At 48.1% G+C, this 11,854-nt stretch overlaps 1 protein-coding gene across 1 annotated transcript; it reads left to right on the top strand.

Moving 5' to 3' along the window:
- Positions 1–3,192: 3,192 nt before the first annotated feature.
- Positions 3,193–8,996, top strand: LOC147092618 (putative G protein-coupled receptor 139). The gene is made up of 2 exons (XM_085975651.1): positions 3,193–3,262; positions 8,092–8,996. Exons 1-2 carry the CDS (start codon positions 3,193–3,195, stop codon positions 8,994–8,996), a joined length of 975 nt encoding a protein of 324 aa, XP_085831777.1.
- Positions 8,997–11,854: the final 2,858 nt, after the last annotated feature.

The following is an 11,854-nucleotide window of genomic DNA, read 5'->3' as shown; positions in this document are numbered from 1 at the left end:
ATCGGGTGGGATGGAGAGTGATATAAGATTTGAGGTTTGGATCAGATCAGCCATGATCTTATTGAATGGTGGAGTAGGCTCGAGGGGCCGATTGGCCTACTGCTGCTCCTATTTCTTATGTTCTTATGTTCTTATGTAAGCTGTGACGAGGATGCAAATACACTGCAAATTGATATAGACTGGTTAAGTGAATGAGTAAGAGCATGGCAGCTGAAATCTACTTTGGAAAAATGTGAAGTTATCCACTTTGGTAGGAATAATAGAAAAGCAGAATATGTTTTAAATGTTGAGGGATTGGGAAATGTTGGTATTCAGATGGACCTGGGTGTCATTGTACAGAAATCAAGGAAACTTAACATGCAGATGCAGCAAAGAATTAGGAAAAGAAATGGTATTTTCGTCTTCATTACAAAAGGATTGGAGTATAAGATTAGAGAAGTCTTACTGCAATTATAGAGGGCCTTGGCGAGACAACACCTGGAGTATTGTGTACAATTTTGCTCTCCTTAACTAATGAAGGATAAACTTGCCTTACAGATTGTCTCGACTGATTCCTAGGCTGAGGAGAGACTGAGTAAATTAGGCCTATAATTCCAAGAGTTTTGAAGAATGAGAGGTGACCTCATTGAAACGCATATCATTCTTAAGGAGCTTGACAGGGTAATTGCTGGAAGGATGTTTCTCCTGTCCAGGAAATCTAGAACTCGGTGTCACAATCTCAGAATAAGAAGCCGGCCAATTAGGACTGAGCTGTGGGGATATTTCTTCACTCAGAGGGTTGTCAATCTTTGTAATCCGCTACCCCAGACGGCTGTCGATGCTCAGCCCTTGACTATTTTCAACACAGAAATCGATAGATTTTTGCATACTCAGGGAACCAACGGATTTGAGGATAGTGCATGAAGCTGGATTTGAGGTAGAAGGTCATCCATGATCTTATTGAATAGTGGAGCAGGCTCGAAGGGCCGAATAGAATCATAGTAATGCACGGCAGAGAATGTATGGTACAGAAGGAGGCCATTCGACCCATCGTGTCTGTGCCAGCCGAGAAAGAGTTCGCCTGCCTAATCCCACGTTCCAGCTTTTGGTCCATTGCCCTGTAGGTTATGGCACATCAATTCCATATCCAAGTACTTTTTAAAATTGATGAGATTTTCTGTCTCTACCACCATTTCAGACAGTGAGCTCCAGACCCCCACCACCCTTTGGCTGGAAACAGTTATCATCCTCTCCTGTTTAATCCTTCTAACACTTATTTTAAAAATATGCCTTCTGGTTATTGACCTCGCTGCTAAATGAAATAGGCCCTTCCTGTCCACTCTATCTAGCACCCTTTTAATTTCTTATATTCTTGTTTTCTTTCTTGTCTCCCAGCTGCAGGTATATCGCTGGTGCTGCAACAGCAGATTCATCGCCAGTAGAGCAATAGATGGGTCTCCGTCCATATAACAAGATTGGGGCCTCGAATAGGAATATAATCAGCTATAGCAGAGGAAAAGCAGTGTCATATCTGGTGTAAGTGCAGACACCCTATTACCAGAGGAGCACGGTCACAACTGGTGTATGTTTAGGGGTACCACTAGCACCTGTCGAGGACAGTCAGCTCGTGATTAATTGTAGGTTATCACTAATACCAGAACATCACTTTCACTACCATTGTAAGTGTGGGGATTCCACTACTACTGGGGAAGCACGGTCACCTCTCATATATATGTAGGGTGACCACTCATACCGTAGAAGCAGGATCACCGCTGGTTAAAGTGTAGGGAACACGTTCAGCATTAGTGTAAGTGTAGGGGTACTGCTAGTACAGGAGGAGTACGGTCTGCTCTTGTGTTAATGTAGGCTGCCACTAAAACCATAAGAGCATTTTCAGTATAAGTGTAAGTGTAAGGGTACCACTAGTAAGGGGGAACATGTTCACACCTAGTATAAGTGTAGGGTAACACTAGACACGGAGTAGCGTGTTCACCTCTAATATAAGTATAGGATTACCAATAGTACAGCAGGAGCACCTCTATTGTATGTGTATGGGTGACGCTTGCACCTGTCGAGGATGGTCAGCTCGTGATTAATTGTAGGTTATCACTAATACCAGAACATCACTGTCACTACCATTGAAAGTTTGGGGTTACCACTACTACTGCTGAAGCACGGACACCTTTAGTATATATGTAGGGTTACCACTCGTACCATAGAAGAAGGAGCACTTCTTGTGTAAGTGTGGGAACCACTATAACAGGACGTTAACGTCCAGCAGTAGTCTAATTGCAAGGATATATCTAGCACCGCAGGAGCAAGGTCATCGAGTATCAGTGTAGTGAACCACAATACTGAAGGAGCACTTTGTCCTCTTGTGTAAGTGTAGGGGCACCACTAGTAATGAAGTAAACTGCTCTTCCAGTGTAAGTGTAGGGGCACCACTAGTACTGAAGGGGTACTGTATCCTCTCGTGTACGTGTAGGGGCACCACTGGCACTGAAGCAGCACTTTCCCCTCCAGTGTAAGTGCAGGTGTACCGCCAGTACTGAAGGAGCACTGTCTACTCTAGTGTAAGTGCAGGGGTACCTCTAGTACCAGGGGAGCACTGTCTCCTCTAGTGTAAGTGTAGGGGCAGCAATAGTACCAGAGAAACTCAGTCACCTCTAGTTTAAGTGTAGGACTGCCACAAGCACAGGAGGAGCACTCTCACCTCTTGTGTAAGTGTAGCTTTACTACAGCTACCAGAGGAACGCGGTTACCTTTAATACCGCATGACTGTAGTCATCACCAATACCGCAAGATTTGATCACCGCCTGTTCTGGAGGGTTTGGAGCAACAAAACTGAGTCAAGTATAGGGTCAGGATGTGTAGGGCTAGGGGGCTGCCTTCATTGCTCCTGTAGTAACAGAGGCAGCAGCAGTACTGAGAGATTGAACACTCTAATTGTAAAGAATGATTTAATTATATTTTTATTGATAAACTTTCCCATATCAATTTCAACTATTTCTATTAATCTGACGTATCAGATGAAAAACAACTTACCTGAGTCTATTTGTTCAATGACTGTAACAATTGCTAATTATGATTTAACCTGGTTGACTCGCTGGAGGATTGATGTGTGGATAAATATAGGTTCCCTTCCATTGCCTCAGCCGGGCGCCAGTCAGAGTCTTTCAGCTCTGACACAGAATTCCTCCATTCACATAGAAAATGGGTCAACCAACTATGCTGCAGATAACAGAGATTTATTACCCGATTCTCGCAGCCGTCGCTGCCCCCGGTGAGCCATTGTAACCGGTTTACCGTTTTTCAGGATTAACTGTGTAGCTGGTCAGCCTGATCGGAAAAGGTAAGTTGTTTATTAGATGTCAGTATTAATTAGTCGGAAGTGACTGGAACCAACTCGTGAACCGCCTATTTATACTTTTCGTGCTTCCCTTAATCCAATAACCTCACTGATTTTACAATGCTCTTTGAAGCAGCTACACAAGGACTTTGGCGGTTCTTCGGACCGTCTTCACGCCCCTCCAGCACCAGCCCCGTGCAGAGTGAGTGCTGCAGCAGCTCATTAAAATGTATGAGTCCGATTCCCAGATAATGGTTCCAATACCAATCCTGTTCTCACGCTGCTCCGTACTGATAATCACACTGAATAGAGTAAAATGCTCTTGTGGTAAACCACTGTCATACCTGTCTGTGTCTGTATGTGTATTCCACTAGGTACAGGTCTGGACATGCCTCGGCTGACTCCTCCCACTATTCCAGGTATATAAGTGACTACCTCCCAGTCCCTTAGTATTCTGGACGGGTCGACCACTCGAGACAAGACCTTCATTCTTTAGTTAATAAAAGCCTGATTGTTACTCGCTCAACTTCAGTCTTTTGAGTAATTGATGGCGCATCAATTTTATTAACTAAATTTTTTATAATGGAGAAGATCCTCACACCAGCATGCCTGGACCTGGACAGTCGGGAAGCGGACGCTTCCACCAAGTTTGCTCACTGGCTTACGTGCTTCGAGACATTCCTGACTGCCTCCACTGCGGTCGAAACGGATGCGGACAAACTGTCTGTCCTGATCTCCAAGGTGAACCACCGAGTGTACTCAGTCATCCGGGATGCGACCTCGTACACAGCCGCCCTCCAGCTCCTCAAGACCCAGTACACGCGCCCTGTGAACGAAGTATACGCTAGGCACCTTCTGGGGAGTCGCAAGCAACAACCTGGGGAATCGACTGAGGAATACCTCCAAGCACTGTCCGTGCTTGGCCGGGCCTGTGGGTGTAAGGCGGTAACGCCCACTAAGTACACGGAGGAACTGATCCGGGATGCCTTCGTAGCGGGCCACAGGTCCAACTACACCCGACAGCGACTGCTGGAGCAGAGTGACCTCACCCTCGACAAAGCCTCCGACATCGCACTAACGCTGGACGCAGCCTTCCGGGGCATGGATGCCTACTCCTCTGCACCGTGGACGCCGCGGGGAACGACAACCTGGGACACGGTAGGACAGCCCCATAGCACCGTGCCACCCCAGCCACAGCCCAACAAAGGCCCAACTACCGCAGCAGTGTCCCAAAGCCAGACAGCAGTATCCCAAGGCCAGAAATGCTACTTCTGTGGCCAGGCCAAACACCCCAGAGCGCGCTGCCCGGCGAAGAATGCAACCTGCTCGGGCTGCGGGAAAAAGGGACACTACGCCAGCGTCTGCAAGGCCAAAGCCACCCCGAACGCCAGCAGCGCCGCGTGTGGGCCGTGCGAGCCGCCATCTTGGGCCTCCCCAGCCATGTGCGAACCACCGCAGCAGCAGCCATCTTGGACGACTCCAGCCACATGGGAATCATGGGCGCCGCCATCTTGGACACCAGCCGGGACGCAGCAGACCGCCAACCCCCACCCATCTGATACTCGCAGCGACACACCGACCCCTACGCTGGCCTCTGTGACGCTGGACCAAACGAGACCGCACCAGTTAGCTCGGTCCAAAATGGACGTTAAGGTAAACGGCCATGCAATAAACTGCCTTTTTGACTCCGGGAGCACAGAGAGCTTCATCCACCCCGACACGGTGCGGCGTTGCTCTCTCCCAGTCCTGCCTGCGCACCAGCGGATTTCTATGGCCTCCGAGTCCCAGTCAGCGGACATTGGCGGCTACTGCGTGGTGACACTAGTAGTAGACGGGACTGTGTTCAATAATTTTAAACTCCTGGTCCTGCCCGACCTCTGCGCTGCCGTTCTACTGGGGTTGGATTTCCAGTGCCACCTCAAAAGCGTTACGATGGCGTACGGTGGCCCCCTCCCCCCACTCACAGTCCGCAGCCAGCAGCCTCCAAATTGCCCGCCGCGCACTAGATGCAACCTCTCCACACTCAGAGTCCCACCCCCCCCACTGTTTGCTAACCTCACCCCTGACTGTAAGCCCATCGCCACAAAGAGCAGGCGATACAGTGCCGGGGACAGGGTTTTCATCAAAACCGAAGTGGAACGGCTCCTGAAGGAGGGGATTATTGAGGGCAGCTCCAGCCCCTGGCGAGCCCAGGTTGTGGTCGTTAAGACCGGCGAGAAACAACGCCTGGTCATCGACTACAGCCAAACAATAAACCGCTACACCCTGCTGGACGCCTACCCACTCCCCCGCATAGCTGACATGGTCAACCAGATCGCGCAGTACCGCGTCTTTTCGACCATTGACCTGAAATCAGCGTACCACCAGCTCCCCATCAGCCCTGAAGACCGCCAGTATACTGCTTTTGAGGCAAACGGCCGCCTCTATCACTTCCTTAGGGTTCCCTTCGGCGTTACCAACGGGGTCTCCGTCTTCCAAAGGGAGATGGACCGGATGGTCGATCAAAACGAGCTGCAGGCCACTTTCCCTTACCTAGATAATGTGACCATCTGCGGCCATGACTTGCAGGACCATGACGCAAACCTCGAGAAATTCCTCCGCACCGCCCAACTCCTGAACCTGACATATAACAAGGAGAAGTGCATATTCCGCACAGACCGCCTCGCCATCCTTGGCTGTGTTGTAGAACACGGGGTCATCGGTCCCGACCCGGACCGGATGCGTCCCCTTATGGAACTCCCACTGCCCCACTGCCTAAAAGCTCTGAAGAGGTGCCTAGGGTTTTTTTCCTACTACGCTCAGTGGGTCCCCTACTATGCAGACAAAGCCCGTCCGCTGATCAAGTCCACCTCTTTTCCCGTGACGGCAGAGGCCCGCTTAGCCTTCCACCGTGTCAAGGAAGACATTGCCAAAGCCACCATGCACGCAGTGGACGAATCCATCCCCTTCCAGGTGGAAAGCGATGCGTCCGACTTCGCTCTGGCCGCCACCCTTAATCAGGCGGGGAGACCTGTGGCATTCTTCTCACGAACCCTCCAGGGCCCGGAGACCAGACACTCCGCGGTCGAGAAGGAGGCCCAGGCTATCGTGGAGGCTGTGCGTCATTGGAGGCACTACCTGGCCGGAAAACGATTTACCCTGCTCACTGACCAGCGTTCAGTTGCTTTTATGTTCAACAACAAGCAGAGGGGCAAAATCAAAAATGACAAGATCTTGAGGTGGAGAATCGAACTTTCCACCTACAATTACGAGATCTTGTACCGGCCTGGGAAGCTCAATGAACCCCCAGATGCCCTATCGCGTGGCACCTGCGCCAGCGCGCAGATCGATAGGCTGAGGGCCCTCCACAATGACCTCTGCCACCCGGGGGTCACCAGGTTCTTCCACTTCATCAAGGCCCGCAACCTGCCTTACTCCATTGAGGAGGTCAGGACCATGACCAAGAACTGCCAAGTCTGCGCTGAGTGCAAACCGCACTTTTATAGACCAGACAGAGCCCACCTGATAAAAGCCACTCGCCCTTTCGAACGCCTGAGCGTCGATTTTAAAGGGCCTCTCCCCTCCTCCGACCGCAATGTGTACTTCCTCAACATCATTGACGAGTACTCCCGGTTCCCGTTCGCTTTCCCCTGCCCGGACATGACCAGTGCCACGGTCATTAAATGTCTGAACAGCCTCTTCACCCTGTTCGGTTTCCCCAGCTATATCCATAGCGACCGGGGCTCATCGTTTATGAGCGACGAACTCCGCCAGTACCTGCTCGCTAGGGGTATTGCCACAAGCAGGACCACCAGTTACAACCCCCGGGGGAACGGACAGGTGGAAAGAGAGAATGCAACTGTTTGGAAGGCTGCCCTACTAGCCTTAAAGTCTAGGGGCCTTCCGACCTCCCGCTGGCAGGAGGTGCTCCCCGATGCGCTCCACTCGATTCGGTCACTTCTCTGCACTGCCACCAATGCCACCCCTCACGAGAAAATGTTTGTCTTCCCAAGGAAGTCCACATCGGGGACATCGTTACCGCCATGGCTGACGTCCCCAGGGCCGGTACTACTGAGAAGACACGTGAGGGCCAATAAAACGGACCCCCTGGTCGAGAGGGTCGACCTCCTCCACGCCAACCCCCAGTACGCTTACATTGCGTACCCGGACGGGCGGGAGGACACAGTCTCCATACGAGACCTCGCACCCTCGGGGACCGCTGTAACCCACTACCCATTACCACCCCCCCCCACGACCCGATATCCAACCCCAGCAGCCGGCTCGCCTTGGACCGTCACCCATGAGGACTACACTCCAGGGCCCCAGCCTACACGGGACGCGACGCCGGAAGCTCCACCACCCCTGCCGTCGCCACGTCGATCACAGCGGCAGACAAGACCTCCAGAGAGACTCCAATACACGAACTTTTAAATACACTTCACCCCGCCGGACTCATTTTTAAACAAGGGGTGAATGTGGTAAACCACTGTCATACCTGTCTGTGTCTGTATGTGTATTCCACTAGGTACAGGTCTGGACATGCCTCGGCTGACTCCTCCCACTATTCCAGGTATATAAGTGACTACCTCCCAGTCCCTTAGTATTCTGGACGGGTCGACCACTCGAGACAAGACCTTCATTCTTTAGTTAATAAAAGCCTGATTGTTACTCGCTCAACTTCAGTCTTTTGAGTAATTGATGGCGCATCAGCTCTCCACAAGTATTGCCCTATATATTTCATTCAGACACTGGAACATTATTTTTCTCCTCTCTCTTTCTAACAGCGAACCTCGTGACAATGGTGATTCTCTCCCGAGGAAACTGCGGCCTTTCCAAGTGTACCTCTGTCTACATGGCGGCCATGGCAACAGCAGATCTAATGGTCATCATCATTAATGTAATAGTGTATCATATTTTTAGTTATCACTTTCCACTTTCATTCCTGTCCCAGACTCCAGTGTGTAAGTTCATTCTATATATGACTGGTGTCACCTTCGATTTGTCTGTTTGGTTCACCGTCTCCTTCACATTTGACCGATGTGTTGTTATCTGCTGCGAGAGGCTAAAATCAAAGTATTGCACCGAGAGAACTGCGGCCGCGGTTATAACATCGTTCACGGTCCTCATCCTTCTAAAGGACATCCCCGCTTTGTTTGCAGTGGAATCTCAGCAAATAATTAACAAGGTGCAGTGGGGCTGCCGGAAAAGTGTAGGCTTTTTTACCTCAGCTCCAGGCATAGCTTTCATCTGGTTTCACAGCGCCTGGGTCTTTTGGATTCCTTTTACTTTAATCGCCTTGTTTAATTCTTTAACAGTTCGACGTATTTTAGTGGCCAGCAGATCCCGCAGGGGACTCCGAGGTCACAGGAGTGAGAATCACACTGATACAGAGATGGAGAACCGAAGGAAATCCATCATTTTATTGTTCACTATTTCGGGCAGTTTTATACTGTTGTGGCTGACAAATGCCGTGAGTATTGTAACTACCAGACTGATAAGCAGCACTAATTACCGAGGCGACCACACAAATCCTGCATATATCGCCGCTGAAACCGGGGCGTTGTTGAGGTTTTTGAGTTGCTTTCAAAACCCGTGTATTTATGCAGCGACGCAGAGCAAATTCAGAGAAGAGCTGCAGAATGTGGCGAAATCCCCCTGGACACTGATTCTGAGATTAGTTAGAAAATGAGAGTAAGAATAACCAGGTAAAACGAAAGCTTTTTTTTAAACTGAAGCTCAATTTCAACGTCCTTTCCACCGTGGAACGTCCATCTTTCTGGAAATGTGAGTTCTTTTGTAAACATTTTTCCATTTTGCAGCATGCGTTTGATGTCGGCTTTGCGTTAGTTTTACGGTGCTTTTGCTGAGTAATCATAACCTATTCCTGCTAATTTAGCACATTTCAAGTTCAGGGATCATAGATAACAATGTTGAGGTTCAGCAGTGGAGTCGGACATCTGGGCAACAGAGGAATCCACCTTACACTGCAGGTACTGGGATCGGGCGCACCAGTTTAAAATCATCAATAAAGTTTTATTCTGTGCCGAAACAATCAAAGGTATTGCGATCGCCGATATTGGTAACTTCCTGGGAGTTTGATGTGAATATTGTAGGTGCGGATCTCTCTATCGGACTCCATTCCTCATTGACGATTTTCACGTGATCAGTGTTCGAATGGAGGAAACTTTCGGATCTCGGCTCATCGATGTGACCTTTCACCTCTGTTGTCCCAGATACTGACTTAAAATCTCGATTGTGCGCTGACTGGTGTTTCTCACTCATCACAAAGATGGTGTCTGCTCTTGTTCAGTGCTGTCGATAAAAATATCATGGGTAATATTATTGCTATTCTGTCTCAATCAGTCTCCCAAACAAATGTTAAGGAATGTAAGAATTAATGTTTATTCATAACGTTCTAAACTATTACAATTGTTGCAAGTGACCTGTTAAAACAATGCCTGAAATCAGGTAAAATGAAAGTGATGTAAAGCATTCTTGTCTTTGGCTGAACATTTGCAAATGGTCAGAAAGAACCTTTGGAAATTACCATCTTGTTATGCGGTTGCATATTGTTCCAAATAATAATTGAAAAATCCCAGCAACTTAGAATCAGTTACAAATTGTTCATCGGTGATCTCGCCTCAATCTTTCAGAAACGCCAAGGAATGGGAGCAGGTTCTCAATGGGAAGGAGCTGCAGGGTTTGGATGAACAGCGATAGAGATCCAAAACATTAATTCCAAGAAAGTATGCCTGTGGGTGGTTAAATCCATGTGAAAACCAACAGAAATATGTGTTTTGCAGACATGAGCATAGATCACAAGAAACATATGTTTTGATGAGCCTTTACAAAATGCTGACGAGGCCATCGTTGGAAAACCAGGTACAGTTTCAAACCCTCATTGTGGAACGGCCATTAACTCCACTGAGATTAGGCAATGTAGATAACCCAGGACCGTGCCATGGATCAGAACTATATTGTTGATGAGGGGCAAGATATTGGGACTATTATCACTGGAGGTGCGAAATCTAAGAGCAGATTTAATAGAGCTTTTAATAATTATGAACAATTTGGCAGAGTGAAGAGGGAGAGATTATTCCATCTAATTGGGGAGCAAGCAATAAAGGGTGATCGACTTCAAATTGTCCCAAAAAGAATGAGCTCAGAGATTAGCAGAACCTTCTTTATGCAAAGGGTTGCTGGAGCTTGGATTTTTTTAACTCAGGGAATAGTTAAGGGAAAATTAGGTGAATATTTCAAAACGAGAAAGTCATTGTCTGTGGAAAGAGAGGGGAAGAGCGTCGATAATTTGTGATTGCTGTGTCAAAGAATCCAGATAGAATGCGGCAATTGAACTACTCCCACCCATTACATTTCTATGGATTTACAGAGTGACCTCTGTTGGTATTATTACCAATTTTTTTGGTTGTAAGATACACACATCCCCGTTGAGCTTCTATTGAACAAAAGATTATAAATAAACTGGCATCGAGGAAGATCCCAGATGTTCAATAGTCACCCCTCCCTTACAGGTTCCGATTTGTCAATAACCTTCTTACATTTTGTAATGAGCTCTCTGTGCGGTGCCAGGTCTCCCAGCCCAGCCCATAATTCCTCGCCATTTGTAGATGTGGGACCTTGTCCGCTGCTTCAATGCGACTGTGTGATTACAACTGCAATTCCCCTGCCCTACAGGCCAGTGATGTGTTTCAGAAACCAAAGCAGGTTAGTTAAAGATGACATATCGTCCCTTACACCAATAGAATTCCCTTTTACATTGCACCCCTCCCAGGTGCTCACCCATTGGATCTCTCCTGGCCTAATTTTAAACACTGCGATTATTTCAGCCGCTGTCAGATCCTCAAAAACATTCTCTAATTGAGGAAACTTGTAACAGTGTCAGTAAACTGTCATTCCTGTCAGTCCCCATTCCTTTATCTCGCGGTGTCTGTGTCCCTAGACTCCAGATTCCCATGTTGTTTGGTTGAATACTGCAATTGTACTTAAAAACCGGTTGATCGCTGCCGATCATGCAAGCACTCCTTTAGTGCTTCACTTGTGAACTACTCCAAATATTTACCAAACAGTCTTTGCTAGTCCTTACTATCTACTTGCCAGCATTTTTGGATAACTTAAAAGCTTTTACTTTATCCTTAATATTGCTCCCTACATAATGACGTCTACCCACGGTGTCTCCTATTCTCAATGGATGAATGAATTTTAATTCCACATCCACTAATACTTTCTTAACTACTTTTCACTTGTCTGCTTCAGCAATGGGATCTCCCAGACCTGCCACACGGCCGGAATCTCACACAAACAGTGGGCGGATTGTCGGTAAATGATGGAAGCGCTTACTTAGCTTGCATTCATAAGAACAATAGAACATAAGAAATACGAGCAGGAGTAGGCAATTTAGCCCCTCGAGCCTGCTCCGCTGTTCAATAAGATCGTATCTGATCTACAAACCCCATCTCCACTTTCCTGAACTATCTCCATCTTCCCTGATTCCCTTAATATTCAAAAATCTATCGATCTCTGTCTGAA

Source organism: Somniosus microcephalus, unplaced genomic scaffold, assembly GCF_052327205.1.
Source record: "Somniosus microcephalus isolate GS21.2 unplaced genomic scaffold, FLI_Smic_1.0 unresolved_chr2, whole genome shotgun sequence".
In the NCBI taxonomy this organism is placed as follows: Eukaryota; Metazoa; Chordata; class Chondrichthyes; order Squaliformes; family Somniosidae; genus Somniosus; species Somniosus microcephalus.
Note: the sequence above shows the minus strand (reverse complement) of the source record. Positions and strands in the feature narration are given on the sequence as shown.